General features: G+C 39.6%; 2 protein-coding genes across 2 annotated transcripts in view; both read left to right on the top strand.

Annotated features, from left to right (window-relative positions):
* Positions 1 to 21,941, top strand: part of ITGA1 (integrin subunit alpha 1) — a 76,928-nt gene that overhangs the window by 2,761 nt on the left and 52,226 nt on the right. The gene's annotated exons all lie outside the window — the stretch shown is intronic.
* PELO (pelota mRNA surveillance and ribosome rescue factor) lies at positions 2,856 to 9,709 on the top strand. Its single transcript, XM_005241999.4, has 2 exons — positions 2,856 to 3,866; positions 5,063 to 9,709. Exons 1-2 carry the CDS (start codon positions 3,141 to 3,143, stop codon positions 5,492 to 5,494), a joined length of 1,158 nt encoding a protein of 385 aa, XP_005242056.1. The 5' UTR covers positions 2,856 to 3,140; the 3' UTR covers positions 5,495 to 9,709.

Here is a 21,941-nt window from a genome sequence, read left to right as displayed (position 1 = left end):
GCTTGCCTAAAATCTGAACACAACCCATCTTCATAAAGCAGCTGATCAAGACTTGAAGATGCAGGACAGTGTGTCTCAAATGTTTTCAAAATCATAATCTTGCAAAAAGAGCATGGCTCCAAAACCCCCGTGAATGCGTGCTTTCACCATTTTTATGTTGCCTTGTACTGTGCTTTGGAAGGTCTGAAAATGGATGCCAAAATGCTGCAATTATTAGTGCCTGCAAAATTGTTTTTAAAAAGTAATAAATGGCAAGATTGCCAGGTTCTACACAAGGTCTTAAGATTTTACCAAGACTGCAATAGACCATGTAACTTTCATGTTAAGAGGAAGAGTTAAAAGTATCCAATTGTTTTGGCTCAACTGGGGTCAAATTCATTTCTCTCCCTGATGTCTTACAAACATAGAGTTATATGGTTCTTAAATTTTTGGAAATTATGGTTTTCTTCTACTGCTCATTCTTTGACATATTCAAACAAACAGCAATATCCAGTACTTTACTTTTTACCAGAGTAGGCAAAGTAAATGTTTTCCTTCATAAGTTGACAATGGTCTTGCTAATTGTGGATACATCATTGAAGTTTACAGCTGCTACTAAATACTTGTGGATGGCTGTTCATAACTATATAAAATCTAATGACTTTTTGTTTGGGAAAGGACTCCAGTGCATCTCAAAATGTCTTGATGAGAACTGTGAATTTAGTATGTTGAGCGGCATTTTGGGTTGGGTTTTTCTAATGCAGAAAGTCACCTGGATACATGAACTGAATGATCATTTTCTACTGGATGCTAACTTGCAAATTTTATCTGAAATATATCACATCTCCAGGGATGTGAGGCTGCTTGTGAAAAAATTAAGACTGCAACCAACAAGCAGAGTAAAGTTTGTATATATGCAGCAGCAAAAGAAAAAAAAATATTAACATGGAAGGTAAATATGGACTACAGCTAATTTTTCTTGAAAGAATAGCTTGAGGTTAACCTTTGCAATTTAATAATCGCTAAGAACGTAAAGAAGAGAATGAACCATAAATTTACCACGCAACATTTATATAGATAAGTGAAAGGAACCCCTAAAGAAAAGCTGAATGCACACTCTCTGCCTAAGCCACAAAACAGTAATAGAAAATTATGAGTATATACAAGTCCAAATTAAACAAACAGTTATTTATACTTGTGCTTATGTTATATTCCCTTGGGTCGTCCAGCTTCCTTCTGTGAAACTATTCATTCTAACAGAGTTAAGCATGTGTACTCACAGGAAGAGAGTCTGAGGTCTCATAAATAAATCTTATTATGTAATATCTGATAAAGTTGTTTTTACATCAGTATCAAGCTTAGAAACAAGGAACACACATTACTGGGCCAGATCTCAGTTCAGTATCCTGTCACAAAACTGACTAGTGCTAGATACTTGAGAGAAATGTGTATGTACATTGTAGGAGGAGAGATGGAATGATTTTTCATCACAGTAACCTTCTATCTCATTAAATCCTTGTTTCCAAAGCCTTTCAGGGTCAGCAAATTCAATAATCCACAGTGTTTGTTTGTTTAAAAAAAAACTAAAAGCAACCAGAAAGTTCCTTTTAACAATTCTGAATTTGCCACTTCCTCATCTCTAAGAGGATGACCTCTTGCTTTTCTGTTACTAGACAGAATGTGTAGATATTCCAGGCTTACTGTATCTGTTTCAGTTGCCCTGATACACTTATCATGGCACATTAGTTTGTCTGCTTTCTCAGTTATTTTTTTGTTCTGAATCATTCTTCATACAAGCATTTTTTCTGTTCTCCCTTTCCTCATTCTTTCTAAATCTGCAACATTTATTCTGAAATAGGTTTTGGTGTCATATATTGTTTCAAAATAAGCTGTAGTACTTGCACAATGATGTTACCTTTTTCATATGATTTCTGGCTTGTTAGGTTTGTCTAGGCTGCAATTGAAATCTGTAGTTATTGTTCAGGTCCCTTTTCTGTGCAACTATCATCGAGGTAATCGGTGTTTTTGCAAGGCACGTTACTTACATCCGTCAACATCAAAATGAAATGTGCTTATTTGCCTCTGAAGCTTCTCAGAAGTGCCTCATTCTGAGTAATTAGTAGATCCAGGAAGCAGGTTAAGTTTCACTTTAGGCTGAACTGTAACTTTAAAGTTTAACCAAAAACTTTGACGCTGAAGTTCGGTTAAAGAGCAACGTCAAAGTAACAGTTCCGCTTCTGAAGTTGCCTGGGTCTGGCTTTCATGTCGCGCGGTGCCGGTCCCGCCCCTTTCCCGCCCCAGCAGCCCCGAGGTACCGGCTCGCTCTGAGGTACCGGGGCGTTCGTTTCACCACACCCAGAAACCGGCTGCTTAGCCATACCTTTCTCATCTCCCCATCTGCAACCATAACGTCCCACAACTACTTATTTTGAGGTTTGGGTTTTGTTGGTTTCTTCTTGGGTTTTGTTTTTTGGTTTTTGGTTTGGTTTTTTTTTTTTTTCCTTTTCTCAAGCGTGAGGGACTGTGTTAGAAGCCTTTGGTAGTTTGAATCGTCCTTGTAAAAAGCTACAGGGGACGCACTAGCGCAGGCCCAGACACCCCACACCACCACCCCCCAGAGGCTGTAGCGGGGACACGCCAGTTTACACGCCAGTATCCTCTTCCCCCCTCACCGCACACGAGAGCATCGCGACTGCCCCCAGGCCCCCTCGGAAGGCTTCCCCTCTGGGGCGCTCTCCTCCCGGCGGGGGGGAGGCGGCAGGTTACCTGTCCCACTCGCCGCATACAGCCCCCGCTCCGCCCCCTCCCCCCCCGTCCCTCACGTACCAGCTGTGGCATGCGCCGGGGCTGCACGGGGTGGGGGGGGTGGGGCGACCGTGCGCACGCGCGTCTGGCGCGGAGCAGAACGCGCGGGCGGCTCGAGCCCCTCCTGCGCCTCTCAGCATAGGCCGGGCGCATGCGCGCTGGGGCGGCCGGGCGCGACGCATGCGCGGCGGCCGGGACGAGGGGCCACCGCGGTACGTTGCGGGCAAGTGGGTGCGTGGCGGCCCGAGGTACGGCCGGGAGCGCGCCGGTCCCGCCGCCCGCTGACTCCCGGACCGGCCTGCTGGCCGTTGGCCGCTGTCGCTGAGGGGAAGCCGGCGGCGCAAGTAACTGCCAGGATGAGGTTGGTGAGGAAGGACCTGGAGAAGGACAATGCGGGACAGGTGACGCTGATCCCTGAGGAGCCAGAGGACATGTGGCACACCTACAACCTGCTGCAGGTGGGTGACAGTCTGCGGGCCTCCACCATCCGAAAGGTGCAGACCGAGACGGCCACAGGAAGCGTGGGCAGCAACCGCATCCGCACCACCCTCACTCTCTCTGTGGAGACCATCGACTTCGACTCGCAAGCCTGCCAGCTGCGGGTCAAGGGCACTAACATCCAAGAGAATGAGTACGTCAAGATGGGAGCCTACCACACCATCGAGCTGGAGCCCAACCGGCAGTTCACGCTGGCGAAGAAGCAGTGGGACAGCGTGGTGCTGGAGCGCATCGAGCAGGCCTGTGACCCAGCCTGGAGCGCTGATGTGGCAGCCGTGGTCATGCAGGAAGGGCTGGCCCATGTCTGCCTGGTCACTCCAAGCATGACGCTAACCCGTGCCAAGGTGGAGGTGAACATCCCCCGTAAGCGGAAGGGAAACTGCAGTCAGCACGACCGGGCCCTGGAAAGGTTTTACGAGCAGGTGGTGCAAGCCATCCAGCGGCATATCAACTTTGAGGTGGTGAAGTGTGTACTGGTGGCTAGCCCAGGCTTCGTACGGGAGCAGTTTTGTGACTACATGTTCCAGCAGGCAGTCAAGACTGACAACAAGCTTTTGCTGGAAAACAAGTCCAAGTTCCTACAGGTAAGCAGCTGAATAGTCTTCAGAGAGGGTAAAAAGAGGCTTAAGAGCTGCCTGTGATAATAGATAATCACAATGATGATGGGAAATAAGTTGCTTATTAAAGAAAATAATTATCTGTTTGAGTGTCATGAGGAAATTATTCTCATGCCTACCAAACTATGAGGTAGTTAGGCAAGATACAGGCATAGTTCCTGCGTAGGATATCTTAATGTGGAGTAGAGAAAGTATTAGGTATTTCGAACTCCCTATAAAGCCGTATTTAATCTTCAATTAAGAGTGAAATACAAGTTGGAAAATATTTTAACTGTAGTGTTAATATGTCATACTGCATAGCATCCATTTTTAATAACAGCTTTCTAAAGCTTTTTTTTTTAAAGTACCTGCATGTGGTATAAATTATTTAATTTTGGTTTTAGCTTTGTCCTACATAGTTAAAGGTTACACAGACCATAACATTTTTTCCTGTTCTTTAGTTATCTCATTGATTGATTGAATGGGTGGGGGTTTTTGCCTTTCACTGAAATAGGCAAACTTAGAGCCTAAAATAAATTGTCATTTTCAGGAGGACAATTGTATCATTCTTTTAACTGGAGTAGGCCTGTAATCTGTGTTTGCAAAAGGCTGAGGGGTAGCGGGGGGGGGAGGGGCGTGGGGGTGGGAAGCATGGCCCAGTGCTTAATGGTCACAACATTCAGGAGACACGTTTCACCAAGAATCTTTCTTTTGCTTTTATAATGAAGAGGTAATAGTAAGTGTGGAAAGTTTTAATGTACTTCACAGCTTTGCAGTAGTTGTGCAGGACTTGATGCTTTTTGTACTATATCTCTCTTGTCTTAAGTGGTCTTCCTCTTATTGAATGCTTTAAAAGGGAGAGGCTTAAGTCTTACTTTCTTAGTAGTTTCACATGGCCTTACCCTGGGGACTGTATGCAAGAGCATATTTAACCCAGTTGTTTAACAAGAGAAACAGCTTTCCTGCACTTCTTAAAATACAGTTTAAGGGATTTGGTGTAGGCCCTTGAGTTGTAGGAGGGATCCTTTAAGAAAAGAATTATGTAGATTTCAAGAAAGAGGTAAGTTCCTTGAATGATTATCAAGATAAATATTATGTATAGTGGAAGCTGGATGTGATTGGCTAATCAAAAAACTCGTCCTTTTTATTTAAAAAACCCAAATCTTTGACTTTTTTTACTCTAGGTCCACTCTTCCTCGGGACATAAATACGCATTGAAGGAAGCCCTCTGTGACCCAGCTGTAACCAGTCGCCTCTCTGACACTAAGGCAGCTGGTGAGGTCAAAGCCTTAGATGACTTCTATAAAATGCTGCAGCATGAGCCTGACCGGGCTTTTTATGGCCTAAAACATGTGGAGAAGGCCAATGAAGCCATGGCCATCGATACCTTGCTGATCAGTGATGAGCTTTTCCGGCACCAGGATGTGGCAACACGTGCTCGATATGTTAAATTGGTAGATAGTGTACGGGAGAACATGGGCACAGTACGCATTTTCTCCAGCCTTCATGTGTCTGGAGAGCAGCTGGGCCAGTTGACAGGGATCGCAGCCATCCTGCGCTTTCCTGTTGCTGAGCTTTCTGACCAGGAAGATGAATCTAGCTCTGAAGAGGATTGATAACAGTGACTTCATTCCACAGTTTCTTTTCCAAGACATGTTGAAATGACATTAAAGGCCCTCCCTTCCTAATACTATGTGCAGATGTGCCATGCCATGTAATCAAGTTTTAGATAGGATTTCATAAAGTATATAGCTCTGCTCATCACATTAATAGATATCTGTTTTATTGTAAGGATCATTGGTATACTGTGGATTGAATCTTGACTATTTTTGCAAGTTAAATCCTGGACTTCCAGCAGTACAAGGAACTAATTTGACTCCCTAAAGCTGCTTATTCTGCATGTTAAGGCAGATGGGCAGCTTAGTGTTTTGGAAGGTGTTTCTATGAAAAGGAAACAAACTAGGAGGAGAAAATTATGTCAGACTGTATTTCTGTTCAGGTGCTTGAAAAGAGTACTGCAAAACAAATGTGAACTTTCTGATGCAAGACTGTGCTTGGTCTTCTAAGGAATTCACCACTTCATAAGATGTGGCAAAGGGCTGGGGTCAACATCATCTCTTAGGGCTTTTTGTGGTGTTACGAGTCTAACCACTTAAATATTTGTGTGAAAATCTTAAAGCAATCATTCAGAAACCAGACCCTTTAAATTAACCATTTCCTCCCTAATATGATAGTAGATGCAAGAAAAATTGTGAAGCTCCATGCACCCACTTCAGTTACCTCTTTGAATGCTTGGGAGGTGGTCTGAGGGCTACCAAGGTATGATGTATCTTGTCATTGACTGTGTTCTGATAAATTTGAATTGGGATTATTTAGCACTGAATTCTGAGGTATGAAAAGGCTTACAAAATCAAGAGCCTAGTTCCCATGAGGAATCTTTTGACAAGGAGTAGTTTAAGTTAAGTTTATAATACAGTATTTTTCTATTTGTATACCTTATTAAAAACATATATAAACAGAAGTAAAGATTACAAATTTATAAATCTTAACTTGGGCATAGGGTAATGACAGTGGTAAAAATCAGAATTACTTTTTAGTTATTTGAACTGCTGAAAGTATTGAGAGCCACTATGACTTTTGTTTCTTTGCTGGACAATAAATCTTAGGCTGAGGAAGCAGAAACTGCTTTCAGATTCTGACGTACCTGCAAGGGGATTGTTCAGATTAAACCGGTGTTTGATGGTGTAGGTTGTGTGTGTAAATAAGGATTTTTTTTAAGTGCAGTGAGAGCAGGGGAACAGGAGACACTTGCCAAAAATAAATTTATTTTAAGAAAGCCAGGGAAGACTTCTGAAATATGGAAAAGGACATAACAATGGAAGATTAAAAATAAAAACACCAAAGCTTATAGTCTGAGTAGAATAGGGGTCCTCAAACTTTTTAACCAGGGGGCCGGCACGCGGATGAAGTGGCAGACAGTCATCTGCGGCTGCTTGGTTCCCCCCAACCCCCAGCGGGGAGGGGGGAGGTGTCTGTAAATATGGGGGGCCGTATCTGGCCTGCAGGCCGTAGTTTGAGGACCCCTGGAGTAGAATAATTCTAGGAAAAGCATTTTTGATGGTAGGCCTGTATGTTGATGGATGCCACACCTGTGAATTTGATACTAGCTAGCTAGCTGAAACATCAGTTTAAATTCCTTGATAGAGAAGTTCTTTTGAGTTAAAAGCCATCTCCCCTTTTCCCATCATCCACTCAAAGGAACGCATGAACAGAACTTACATTAGAGTTGGAGTTGAACACTGATTCTTCTCTCACTGAAGGCAAGCAAGTACATTAAGACAGTTTATAGAGTCAGCTTGCACAGATAAACTTACTTGAAGTTCACATTTTTATCTTGGTGTTGAGTGGCACAAGTCATAGTGCTTAGGTAAAATTGCTTCAGCAGTTAGGACTGGTTAGATTAAATTTTTTTTTTCTTTCAAAAATCTGCTTAAGCTGATTGTACACTTTGCCAGTTAGAAAGCACCTTGATTTCTGCTATATATGGAGTAGAACAATCTAACCTTCAATAAATATTACTTAAATGCAGAAAATTGTGGCTTTAAACAAGCTCATAATGTCTAAACAGAGTTAATTCCTTTAAAATAAGCTGGTATATTAGTATTTCCCGTCTTTTAAGCAATGCCAATTTGCCGCAATTGCACACAGATGATACATGCATTCAAAATTGTAGTACACCCAGAAATTCTTAGTTTAATTCTCAGCAAACTGTGAGACAGACAAATCAAACTGTTCTGCTGTTGTGGAATGGTTTGACATTTTATTAGACCAGATGGATTCCAGTTATTCCATTTTAAACAAGAAATTAGGAAGAGGTTTTGCTGTGTACTGTAAGATTATAATGGCAATTCAGCAAGTCTGTGTTTAGTGCTTGTGGTAGTTATCACCAAGGAAAAGAAGCAGCCACTTTGCTGCTTTTTCTTTTTTGCTGCTTTGTTGGTTTTTTGGGGGTTTTTGAGGTATAACAATGAGCGCAAACATCTGCTAAGAAAGTACATTCATAATGATTCTTAAATTATTTACATTTAAAATTCTTCACTGACTTTATGAGTATTTTTCTTTTTGTAGCTGTTGCTATCTTGGCGTTAAGTCTGTGAAAGAAAGTTATTGCATAAAGTCTCTGAAGGAAATACACATCTAGTTGCCCAAAGTATGGAAGGGTGGGATTTTTTAGTTTTGTTTTGTTTGGTAGGCATTTTTGTAGTAAAATAAATACACAATCACTATGTAGACAAATGCATCCTGTTTCAGGAAACAGCTTAAGGGCTTGGTATTGAAAGTAAGCTGTGTTCAGTAGCTGCAGATGCTTGACCTGGCAGAGTTCCAGGGTTGCTAGTATCTTTTACATTTAAAGTCATTTTGAATACTTGAAAAGGCCATATTGACAAAGATGCTTGTTTAATGCAGGCCTTAATGTCTGTGTATAGGCACAGAAGATGCATGTTGTCTGCAGATCAAATGACTTTGATTCGATCAAATGTGCTGGAGCCATGGGAAAATATTTTTTGCACCTTTTCTTTGCAACTAAACATATATGAACTAAAGACTGTCCACAATATGAAAATAGTTCTCTTGCACCATGAAGTGTTCACTGTCTTAGTTTAGTTTGATTATGTTCTGACATAATTCTGTGAATTAGTAGTTTGTCTTACAATTTTTCAGTTTTCAAAATAAATGAATACACATGGTAAGACTTACTAATGTTTGTTACATTTGGTAGGAAGAAAACTTTAAAAAGTTCCATGAAATCATCTTGATCCTGAACCCTGCTGTGCTCTTCAAAGTTTCAAATAAATTCATTAATTTAGGTCATTAAACCTCTTGCAAACTAATACTTGGAGCAGGCCTCAGCGTTAATTTTGTCATCTTTGGCATTTAAATCCAGTTGTTACTATATTCATGTTTATGTAATAAAGTTGGGTGCAGAACATGAGGTCACCACCAGCAAGAGACCAAAATACTACTACTAGTTATAAAGCAAAATAAAAGATAAATCTTCTGGTAAAACTGTAAAGCATTTAATTGTGTTTAACCTAGGGAATTCCTCAAGTCCCTCCTGTCTTCACCCTTGTACACTGTATGAGTAAAATGCTGGTAAATGATCTTTTGACCACTCCCTGACCACCAGTGTAACAAGAGCCCATTGCTTGTCAGCTTAATTTGTGATGTAACTAGCCTGATGTTTTTAAAGCCCTGTAAATGTCCTTTCATTTGCTACTGTTCTTTCAAAGGTTAAGTAGTCCTGAATAATAAAGCTATCTTACATGCCCGCTGAAAATTTCTTCGTTTAACTTCTGAGCTGCTGACTTTGGGTTTGCCTTTTTCTCTGAAGGTACAGTATAGCTACCTTCTAATTTGACTGATTTATATAGCTTGAGCCTCTCTTTAATTTCTTTCTCGAAGCTGCATTAACCATCCAGAAAACGAGCTCGGTTTCATAAAAGCAAAGTGGGGATAAAAGATGTAATCATGTGCATGTGATCTCTTTTAGTCACCCAGTCCATTCACTTGATTCTCAGATTTTCATATGTCTTAACTGTCTTTAAATAAAACAAGCCTGTTTCATAGATGTCTAGCTTTGCAGGAAAAAGCATGTTCTCAGAGTGTTTATGCTGTTGTTTTATCTGCAGCCACATTTGTGCAGTGTGTGGTCTGTTGCTTCTACAAAAGATCTAAGAAAGCAATTTTTAAAATGTGAAGCTGCAATTAGAAGGTCTACAGTTAGGAGTCTGTGTTTATACCCTAAAACGAATTCCTGAAAGACACATAATTTTTTTGTCATTAAGGAATGAAGCAAAACTTCAAACTTGGTGTCCTTGTTTTTCTTGTTCTCTGCTGTACCAGTTGCCTTTATCTGTTCCCTTAAAAAAAAAAAAAAAAGTTTTAGAATTACATCTACCTCTGCATTTTAAGAATGTAACTGAAGTGGTTCATGTTGATGACAAAGTTTCTTCAAGCTGTGTTAGTTTGGGGAAAGATACGTCTTCGGGAGGCATTCCCTTCTCAGTTCAATATAGACCTACAACTTTTTACAAAGTGAGTTATACAGTTCTGATACTGTTTGAACTTCAGTTTTCTCAGGTTTTTATTTGCTTTAGCAGGTGGTGGGAAGAGAAGAGAGACATGGCATTGCAGTAGATTTTGCAGTATCTGTGGTTCTCCTACAACAGCCACAGCTTGCTTTAAGAGACTGTTGTATTCAGATTTCATATAGGAAAATAGCATTTTGAAAACTTGATATTCTGCTGATTTAGAGTTAAGGAAATACCTAACCATTTGGGTCTTTTTATTATTGTTACAATACTTAATTCAGGCTCTGATGCATCGTGCCTGGGCTTTTTCTGTTGTGGAAAGCGTAAACATAGGCTGTGGAGCTGTTTCTGTGACAGTTGCCCAAAGACTTGCTTAGTAAGTGTGATGTTTAGGCCTGCCACATTTTTTTATGCTTGACTCTAGTAGGATATTGACTTTGATTTGAGGGTAACTGCTTGCATGATACAGAATATAAAGGAAATAAACTTCGCTGGTCTAACAACCAAACTGTAGTGCATATTCTCTGTGAACTTCTGAACTCGGCTGTTTTCGAAATGCAGTATAGCTTTTCAGTGAAAAAAAAAAAAAAAAAAAAAAAGTCTCCTAAGGTGTCTTAGCCTAAAATAGAGTGTGAGGAAAAGGTCTCTGACATAATCTTGTTTATTCTGTTCTCTGAAAATAATTCTTCCTCTTGTCCCACTTGAGAGCTGTACAAGAAACAGAGGGGGAGCTGATACCAGAGCAGCACTTGCTTCCAAGTCAGTATCTTCTGGGAAATGCAACATGAAGCAGCAGCTTTTGAGCCCTGCCAGCCCTTGTCAGATTTTACTTTATCAATCTCTAAATTATTGCTGTCTTTTTGGGAAATGCTGTGTTCACAGCTAATGTGATTACTGTCATGCTGCTCTAATAATTACTTAGAAGTCATATTAGAGCTGATCATTAATTCTCTGACAAAATAGCTGTTCCATTAGGGAATGTTAATTAGTTGAAAGCAGTCCTCCTTTTTAGGAATGTACATACCAGACTTGATGCGAAGTGTTTTCTCTGGTCCAGAATGGAATTTCTAATCAAAGCCAAGATTAGAATAGCGAAGAAAAAGTCTAGGGGTTTAAGGAGCCATTTGGGAGAGAAGATACAAAGTTTAAGACCGTTTTCTGTTTCATTGTTAACATTACGTTAAAGACACTCCTTTTTCTGTGTCTTTGGTAAGTGCAGTTCCACATTGTATGAGCAAATAAATATTTTTATATTTTGGCTGAGGTAGCTAAGCATAACTGACACAGGTATCCCTTAAGATGTGGGAGACAATTGTCAGTTTTCTGCTCCAAATGGGACAGAAAGGTGATTGAAAGTCGGGACCGTGCCAACCTAACACATTCCAGCTGTAGTCTTCACATTTCAGGAAAAAGCCCTGAGTGAGGCTCCATGTTTCAAAAAAGTTTTGGACTTGGTGGCAGCCATGCAAGTCTACTTTTGAAAGCAGGCAGTTTATTTCCCATGCAGCCTCAATACAAAGATTTAGACATTTACTTTACTTAGAAAAAATGTTTCAGCTGAATTTTTACTGACAGATTTCAGAAGAAGAAATGAAACACAAAACAAATGTGAAGAGAGATAAGTGTGTGTATAAGGATGCAGTATCCTCAAAGAATGTGGTATCTTTATGTAAAAAACAAAACAAAAAAGCTAACTTGGCTTATATCTTGTGATTGCTTTGGTAGCTGGAGGAATGACTCCGGATGCAGGCTTTACAGTTATCAGCAGGTCTCAAGGTTTGTTCCTGGTAGGAGCAGCTTGGTGACAAGTGCTGCATTTAGGATGTCTGACAGTTGTTGAGTGCTTATGAACGACTCCTTTAATGGTTTCTGAAACTCTGAAAGCTGCAGCAGGGTTTGCTGAAGAGAATTGTCTTTCTTTGGCCTGCCTGCTGTTCAGCCTGGTGACTTCAAGTGTTTAATACTGGTATAGGTATTTTAGTTCAGGTGTGAGAGAAATGAACTAGTTGCATTTATCTTGACTGAATAGTTGCTATAAGATCATTTCCACTCCCTTAAGTAAAAAGAACTGGTTTGTCCTATATAATGTATTCCTCTCCTGAGTGGAAATTGCCTTTCTTTGATAGGGTGGCTAAGAGAAGCTGAAATGGACTCTCTTCAGATATGGTGCTGGGAGAACATCAGCTGTCTGCCAGGACAGCTGTGCCTCCTGGGGCTGTGGCTGCCCTCACTGGGAGGTTGTACCTAGGAGCTCACCACCACAGCAGTGGTGAGAGGCAGAAAAGGAGCAGCTGCCTCATGAAGGACCTCCTCCAAGTTCCAGAGCCATGAGTAGAGATGAAAAGCTGTGATTCAGTGGAAAACTTGAGATGCTGTATTGGGCATGCTACTTCTTCCCAAAAGAGAGCCTCAGTAGATGTTTGAAATACCTTTACTCAGTCCTAACAGCTCATCCTCAGCTGAGGGTAGAGATGCCAGCTGATGTGATGAAACCTGCGTCCAAGGGAGAGGAGCCTTGAGCCAGAGGCTGAGAATTGAAATTGAGATTCTGACACCTTGCTAATCCTGTTACTATGGATTTCTGACAAGCCTGCTACAAAACTGTGACATGCAGAGTCATTGCTGTACCTGAGGCTTGTGAAAAACTTTCTTTTCCTTTCATACTTGTCTGAAAGTCGCCATCTTTTTCAAAAGTAGCATGTAGCAACAAACACTTCTGTGTGTTGCGTTGGCAACTGGTGTGATAAGCAAAGGAAAAAAATTCTAGTCAGCCATAAAAAAAACCCAGAAAACTACAGAGGATGACTGAAATAAATCTTCCAGAGCTTTTGAGGAGACACTGAGTGAGAAGAAACATCAAGGGAAAACAAGAAAAAAGTGGTAAAAGGTTTGTTGGGTTTTTTAACAGTTTTTCAGGTTGTTTCAACTAAAGCATTGTTTTTTAAGATAACCAGAGTAGTAAGTCAGTCAAAGTGCAAGTTTTTAAGACTTAAAAGCATCAGATATCAGTTATTAAAAGTTTATTAATACACAGTCAGGCATTGTGATCTTGGTAAACGACAGATTTATATCTGCTTAAGCAATTCCAAGCCGTCTGCCTATGTTGTATCCACGTCAACTTGCATGGCCCTGAGTGTTTTTCTTACGAGTCAAAAGTCTTATTAAGTGTTCAGAAAGAACAAAATAATATTGACAATTAATGCTGACAACTGAGTCTAACCTCTCCTAATTTTGAAGACTTGCCTTTCTAGCCTAAAAAGGTTAGTCTTTTTATTTTCAGGGGGTAGTATCGAAATTGTCCCTGAAAAATATTTAGGGCTTTAGGCAGTAGAATTTTGAAATTGAAGTTTTCACTTTTGCTTCTGTAACATTTTTTTGTTCTGTTTTTAAAACTGTTTTGTACCCTACCTTAAGCACTTTTTGTTTTGACGTCAGAACTGGCAAGATACAAATGTTGGAGAGCAGAAGGTTCCCACTACTGGAAAAATGAGAAGTCTGAGCAGTCTTCCAGACAGAAAAATCAGTGCAAAAGGTCACTTTTATACAGGATTTGTTTACCCTGAAAAATATAATGTAGTTTCCAGCACTAGATAGGAATCAGTTCAGCAATCCTGTACTCAGTGCTCTGAATACAGAAGCAGGGCACTTGCTGTTAATTTAATGGAGCATTGTGTTGCCTCCTTGTCCTGGTTTCAGCTGGGATAATTTTCTTCTTAGTAGCTAATGCAGCACTGTGTTTTGGCTTTGTCACCAGCCAGGGTTATATCAGTCCAATTCTTAGTGCATATGTTCACACCACATTGCAACAGACACATCAGATTGCACCACAATACTGACCTCCTGTCAGACACGGATTAGCCATCTGAGCCGAGGATGCAAAGAGGCCCAGATTAAGTACCTGACACGGGTTTAATGAGTACTTTCCTTTTGATCTCTGCCAATTTTATGTCCTCCAGCAGCTTTAAAGATCTATTAAAAATAATTTGTAAGTGTTTTATTTGTAAACAGGTATCAGACTCAAGTAATTCATCATTAAATGTGTTTTCTTCAGACAACATGTTTTCTTCAGCGATTCTGTAGCAAGATGCTGTGAGTTGGTCCTCTGTGTATATCAGCACAGCTTAGAAAAGTCTGTGTCAGACAAGGGCAACTGTGGTATCCAAACAGCTATAGACCGAAGAAGAATGAAAAGCCCAGCATCAGCACTGCTGTGCTGCCCAGTAGCTGGGCTGGAAAGCTGGCAGTGATCCATTGTCATGCCCTGCTGCTGAAACTGTAGTTGAGGTGCTACTTGCAAAAAGCTGGTGTCAAGTCTATGATAAAGTAGCACGTATTTGCAAAAGGAGTATTGTGGAAAATAAGGTGGTGGCACAAGGTGCCTTTTTAGGAGGTTCTTTTTTAACGCTAGCAGCCTCTGTTGACTTCAGGAGGCTTGAGTCACTCTGAAGTAACACTGAAGCGGACCACAGCTTTGCAAACTTCCATTTAGCCTGGAAAAGTGGCACCTGCACAAGAAAATAAAATCTCCTCACTGTTAAGCTTCCATGGTGGTTTTGTGAAGTTGATGCAGATGTTTGAAAGAGTTTCCTTACAGAACTCGTGGTAACACCAGAATACTCTCTGAACAGGCCTGGGCCAGACAGATATCTTAAAATCACAGGTGTACTTCTTGTTCTGTGGGTGGGAAATATAAGTTATTAGTGCCAGTAATTCATGTAGAAAGCTCTATCTTAAACTGCATCTAAAAAACAGGATGTTTTTCGACCTCTGGAGTCCAGCTTTAATTTTTGGGGGGGAAACAAAACCTTCCTCTTACAATCTCTTCACAGCTAGTTCCAAATTTCCCTGAATTGTTTATTGACCAGTAAAAAAGAACATTTGCAGTAAAAAGACCTGGGATTAATTCTGTAGTGCTTTCAGTAAAAATCCCTACACCAACGGTACAGCAAAAGAGGTGCTCATGCTGTTGCTGGTACTTGAGTGTCTCAGTCTGTAAAAATTAGTAGATACAGTTGATGATGCATGTTAGTATGCTGAAGTTTTCAGTATGATGCTATTCAATATTGATAATGCATGGTGATATACTGCCTTTAGGAGAATTTAGTAACTTTTTAATTGCAAAAAAGTATCTTGGCTATAAAAATATACCACATAAAAGAAGAATATTAAATGCCCATAAAGTTTTACTGCAATTTTAAAAATTATTTCTCAAACTGCATTGTGAAGTAACAATGGTAGAGGCACCAATGTTGATCATATTCCACTTCAAACATGTCTCACAGGATTATTTCAGCAAGTAAGTTTCTAACATACACTAGAGGGGTATCTTTTGTTTTCGTTTCAGCTGAGCAATATTGGTGTGAAATTGGCATTTTGGTTTTGTTGATTTTTCTGATTATCTCAGGTGAACACGTTCATTTACAGAAAGTCTGATTTTATTTGTTGCCTGTAAAACACATTTACAGCACAGGTAGACTGGAAAATAGCTACTAACATAAAAAACAGCAAGCCCCAAGCCCATGGAAGTCCTTGTGATTGTCTTTAGATGGGTAAAGCTGCTAAGTAAAATAAATAAATATGCAGCAGCCTGTGAATTGCCTGGTGCAATAGCAGTTGTTCTGGTGGGGGTTTTTGTCCAAATCAACAAACCTTTGTATTGCTGATGTTCAGGTTTTCTCCAGGTGCACGGTTTTTTTTGTGATGTGTATGTAGTGGTGTTATTTGTAGACTTTTCTAGATTAGACAGCTGTTTTATGACTGTTGATGTTCACGCAAGGTTGGATTCAGTGACCACTGTGGTCATTTGCAGTCCCATGTTCTCATCTGCTTGGATTTCTCAGGTAAAGTAAAATACCTGCCATCATGGAGCCATATACTATAAACTGTCCAGTGCAAGAAAAGTTTTATCACAGTTCATTCACAGGTAAAGACAAAGACACATGCTGGCTGAGGATTATATTCTCTCTTAACAGTGAGCACACAAGTTTCAAATCAGAAAAGCTCTGTATGTTGTGGTAGGGAGCTGATGCTGTGCTTTACTTATGCTGGTGAGCCGTGAGCTTTGTGAGCAGTGAGCTTACTGAGTTTAGCGAGCAGATAGAGCTGGCCTGTGCAAACAGGCAGTGCCTGCTCCTGCGTGCTCTTGCAGGACAGAGCTGGCTTTTCCTGTGAGCATTTTGCTGCTTTGCAGTTGGGGATGAAGAAGCAATTCCATCTGACCTTGCAGTGCAAGAGCACTAGCATCTGGGGACAATTCATGGTGGAATTCTAGTATTTCAACAAATATGACTGACTTTCCATTACTGCCTGTAGCAATCTCTTATCAAGTATCTTCTCACTGAGGTAATTTTTCTTGTTAGTGATAGAAGAAAGTTTAAAAAAACATCATCTTGAGCAATATTATTGAAAATACAGTTGATTTGTTGCAAAGAATTAACAAGTACAATAGGAGAAAGAAATTGTTTGGATGATGGTTCATTTTTTTCACTTTAAGCTCAATATCAAGCATTTTTAAACCTTTCAAAATTTGCTTTTAGCAACAGTAGGTTTCATCCCTTGCTCTCCATTTCTGCTCTTAGAAAACTGCAACTATGATTATTTAATTACAAACAAAAATAGTTTAAACTTTACTCGGATACTTATATTTGTAGAAGTGTTTTCCATCTTAGACTGTTGTAGCATCTCCCTGCACCTTTTAAATTCAGTTTTGTAAATATCCTTTTGATTTACATTGTAATGGAACCTGTAGCTTTATATGACAAGTTTGTCTGAAATATAATGTAAGTCTTAGTGATAAGAAGCAGTTTAAGAGTTTTCAAGTTCCTGTTGAAGTACAGGAGTACATGTTGTAAACAGGGAAAGACAAAATTCTTTTTTTTTATGTAGCTGTGACTAAGCTAGAGCAACGTAGTGACTCCCTCTTACTCTACTGGAAGATGGCTCAGATGAAGAAAATTAATGTCCTGTTCTGTTCCAATGAAGATTATCATAGATGCTGTATTATCAGAAATAATAGGAAATCTATACAATTTCAGTATAGTTTGCAAGTTGATACTTTGTTTTGTGTTGTTTTAATATACATGTATGAGATTTAATTCTGAAGTGTGTCCATCTCCACCTGGCTCCTGGATTTTTGCCTGGTCAAGCTCTGCCCGCTTTTAGTTGTGTGTCCCCCTCCCCCATCACTGCATAACAGAGTTGAATGGGACCAAAGGAAGAGACAGATGTTTGCAGGCTTCCATCTTTACGCTTTCGCAGCACTTAATTACAGTTTCTTGGATCACAGCTGAATTGATATTAATGTGTTTTATAGACATAAAATAAGAACTGCTGGCTTCTAGCATGCATGTTGAATGCCTATATTTTTGCTGTACTTTATAAAAACTGTCTTGGATTAAGTTCTGTGGTCTCTGGCTAGCTGGGTGTGAGAGGGTCATATCAGGATATTTGCACTTCCTTTTGGTAGATTTCTTCTCATCCTGAAGCCTTGAGTGATTCAGTTGAGAGTGAGCCAATGATTCTGCTCAGCATAAGGCATTGAAAGACAGGAGTTTGTAGCCATTATGAAATAAAAAAAATTGGAAAAGTTGCTGCTTTTCAGAAAGCCTGGATTGCCACCAAAGCATTTCTACTCAGCTATTTGCCTAAAGACTGCTGACCTTTGAGAAAAATTGCCCTATGAACCCTGAAAACAATTAGGGGAAAAATGAATGAATAATGATACCAAGTCAGGAAGGGGAAAAAAAGAAATATGTCCTTTGTCCTAGTAGGGAGATAGTAACATGAGCTTTCAGCTAGGCATCTTTTTTTTGCATCAGTTCTCTGATCATCGTATTTCCCAGAATGTTCAACAGGAATTTCTGTCCCAGGGCATTTTATAGATGGGTGATTTAAAATTTGATGGAGTAGACTGATGAAGTCTAAACTTACGAGATAGAGAGAACCACGCAGTGGTTCATGTTCTCTTAAAGGAAAATAGACTTCTTAATGTGTAAATAACAGTATTGTGGCAATATATCCACCCTCAGAAGTACACTGTTTTGTCTGCAGTGTTTGGCATTTTACTCTGGTTTTGTTGACAGAATATTTTGTTTTTCAAAGATAGCTTGCTAGCTGGCAAGAGAAAACACAAGTACAAAGCATGGATTAAAAAGAAACTTAAAAATATGTAGACAATAGCATTTTCAATTAAAATCTGAACACTGACAAGTAGCAATTTACTCCAACTCCCAGGATTTGCCAGTGTGATGAGTATTCAGTGCTTTCTTTTTCTTTAATCATTATTAGTATACTGAAATTACAAAAGATGTAGGGCATGTTGCATAATGACAAGTTACCAGTCTCCATCATCTCAAAATAAACCTCCTTTGGTGAATAAGCATGACACTTACTGTTGAACACATATTAGACTAACATCTCTGCCTTGAAATTTCTCATGTATTTCTACTAGCTTTCTCGTTTTTATCATAAGCTTCAATGCTGATATTGTAAAATACATCTCTGGTTCAAAGATGTGTTTAACTGATCATTAACTATAGTAGAGTGGCACTATGTATGGATAGGTCATACCATTTTTTTAAACCACATAGAGATAAGTTGACCTTAACCAGTTGTGCTACCTGACGCACAATCCAGCTGTATTTTTGGATTGAATCATAGGCACAATGTTGAAGGAACTATTGCTTTAAGTGAAGCTATTTATGTGATTACGTAAGCTAGAAAAGGCCTGGGAGCTACTTGCTTAAGAATGAAAAAGGATTGGGTTTCCTTCCTCCCATTAAGCAAGTGTTACAGAATTTAGTTTCTTAGGAAAAGAATACTTAGAATAATTCAGGAATTATTTCACATCATAAAAATGGTAGCACTTCAGATACTCAGTAAGGGTCATACTTGTTTAAAAGAAACTGTAAGATTCTGACTGGATCTACTTGGCCTTTCGTTTAGCCTAAGAGCAGCAACATTAATTGGAAATATGTGAAGTATACTAGTTAGTGTAGGAAAAGCAGTCCAGTTAACAGTGTGAAGTCAAATGAAAAATCTCTACAGAAGTGACTTTGGAGATTGCTGGGGATTTTAATGTGTCTTTTCCGCAACTGTAGCTGTACCAGACCTACCATGCTGGTTTTGATAAGGCTATGCTGTGGAAAGCTTACAGCAGCAAGACATCAGCCTGCAAAACTGGGATTCAGTGTAACTAAGCAAGTAGAAAGAAACACTCTTTACCTATCAACATAGAGGAATCTTGTGCAGAGGAAAACCTAGAGGTCCACGAGCAGTTTTGGAGAGTATTGTGAAGAACACATTTATCTTTAGGTTAAAGAATCCTTCTTTATTCACTTTTCACATGAAATTAATGTCTTGCTCCTTTTTAAGCTTCTGGGGTTTATTTCAGAAAATAACATACACATTCATTTTAATTGCTTTTGCTCTGAAATCTGAGTTAATTGTAGATGACTACAAATATCTTCTATCTCAAAAAAAAAAAAAGGTCAAGTGATAAAGGGTCTTGGGGACTTAGAGATAAAGCTGGATGGTAGGAAACAAGTTATAGTGGGATATTCAGGAGGAAATGGTCTTTTATAGCCAAGAGGATGGCCTTAGAGAGGAACATAAAGATTGTAGGGACCTGAATGGAGTTAAGTGTTGACAGAAGAACTACATCCCAAAGATGGATTGGACATCACTGCAGACAAGCTGAAACATTTCCTAGTTGTTTAACTTCCATCAGGCTGCTAAATCTGCTAAGCCTTTGTACATCTGTACAAGTCTAGTAGCTGACCTCACAAAGTTTTCTGTATGTGACTGCATAATTCTGAGGCTTTTTCTCCCTTCTGTGAGAAACTGCAAAGTGCTAAGAACTGTGCTGACCTTCCAAAGTTTGAACAAAATAGTTTTATTCTGATGACTGTCAACCGAGTGAGGCACATATTCCTGGTCTCTGCTACTGTATTTCCAAAAGTTTTGCCTATTGCATTGTGTTACTCATTTAGGAACACATTAACATTGATTCAGTATATTTTCAGGCTTGACAGTGCATTATGAAGCTATTTTCCAGTACAAATTATTTAGTACAAAACCAGCAAAGGAAGCTTTATGTAATGGGTTGTTCAAAGCATTTAATTGGTTTTGAAAAGCATGTGGCTACTGAATCTGGAGCTACTTACAAATTTCTATTTCTTGGTCTTTTGGGGATATTTATCTACTTCTAATAAGAAGTCCTTTTTTAAAAATTATTTGGTCTCATTCCAGAAAGTCAGTCTTTTGCTCTTAAGAAGTTAAAGATTGAAGAAAAAATGCTGAAGGCAAAACTATACAAAGGTTTTTTTGTAGCCCCGAAAAATAAAAGGCTTGATTTAAGCAGTACCAAAAAAGTTTCAGAAGTTGAAACTTTTTTTTTTAATGTACAACTTTATTTGAAATGCACTGATACTTTGCCAGCCAGAACTGAGTGCTGCAGGAACTCCTACCACCGCCTACTTGGCCTTCTGCAATAAGGCCAGAGCGCTGTGGCCCCTGAGCTGACAGACAGTAATTGTACCATGTCATCATATTTTCTTCCACTCTTAGTCTTAGTCTGTGACTAAATCTCTTCTTCATAAATTAAGACTGTATAATTCTGCAGTGACATTATTGCAAATGAAGCAAAAAATAAAATGTGAAGATTCTCCCATTTGCAAAGAATCCACTTGCATGTGTTTAAGCCATGATTTCACAAACAGCGTTTTTGTAGGTATGTCTTTGCAACTAGATGCATGCTTAGTCTTCCCTTGCAACCAGCCAGGTACAGTCCAGGCTTGAACCCAAATCCATGGTGTTGCATTGATGTGGCTAAAAAGTCCAGCTTTCAGGAGGTTCTATTTGCTGAGCCCCACACTGAGTGAAAGACACAGTTTGTTCTTTGCTGCTGGCTTGATTCCAGCTATCTGAGGGCAGCAGCACAGGCTTGCACATGCCAACACGCAGTGGTATCAATTTCCTCTAGTGAAGGAGTTTTCTGATTGTAGAGGATGATACTATTTGCCCCCATTTTGAAAACAAGCTTTTGTGGGAGGCCAAGCCAATGCTCCCAGTCCTGCTCCCCTCCCTGAGTAACTGTCACCAGCACACCAATTGCTGCCTTTTACGCTGTTTGCTTTGTATGTTTTCTAAGATCACAACAGAGAGAGGTAATCTTCTGCAATATCAGCATAAAATACTTCTAAAGGCCTTATAGCTTGGATATCCTTCCTAATATTACTTAGCTTTCAGCACATTTTGATCAGGTGCACTGTTCTGTGTTGCCCTACTGCACTCCTGTGTTGTTTGCAGGTCTTTAAAATATCCTTACAGTATTATTGATTGTAATATGTTAAATATTTAAAATTTTTATTTTTATTTTTGCAAGAGGTCCAGGTATGTGAGGACTCTATAAACCTTAATCTTATTTTAATCTTCAGCTTAAATTTCTCTATCCTACTTTATTTTCCAGGATGGAAGCACTCTGATTTTATTTTTTTTTCCTGCTAGTATTTTTTGAGTTTGCCAAAATTTTCCAGTGTACATACTGCTGCAAGATGGTTTTACTCGGTTTGTTGTCCTCCTTGATTGCACTTAGACCAGCTTTGTTTCAGTCTCTTCTTGAAAAATGTAGAGGAACTGGTAAGGACACTTGAAATGCTATAGCACTAAGTGTGAAATGGAACAGAAAATAACACTTTGGCCACATGCTGGTGGGGAGTAGTCTGCAGCCAATGTGTAAGCCCTGTTAAATGTAAAGCGTAAACTTGTCCCTTCCCATTTTTGCAAAAAACATTTCTATTTCTCAGAATAACTACTGTTTATAGATGATGCAATTGTTTGCTACAGACTGTACACAGCTAAAATATCCTAACAGAATTCACCCTCTCCTCTTGGCTAAATCAGTCTTCATGATGTTATTTATTATGGGTCATTTGCAGTGATCTATTTTTAATCAGTAAAGAGCCAGGTGTTA

This window comes from Falco peregrinus, chromosome Z, assembly GCF_023634155.1.
Source record: "Falco peregrinus isolate bFalPer1 chromosome Z, bFalPer1.pri, whole genome shotgun sequence".
Taxonomy (NCBI): domain Eukaryota; kingdom Metazoa; phylum Chordata; class Aves; order Falconiformes; family Falconidae; genus Falco; species Falco peregrinus.
The sequence above is the reverse complement of the archived record's forward strand: the minus strand, read 5'-3'. Positions and strand labels throughout refer to the sequence as shown.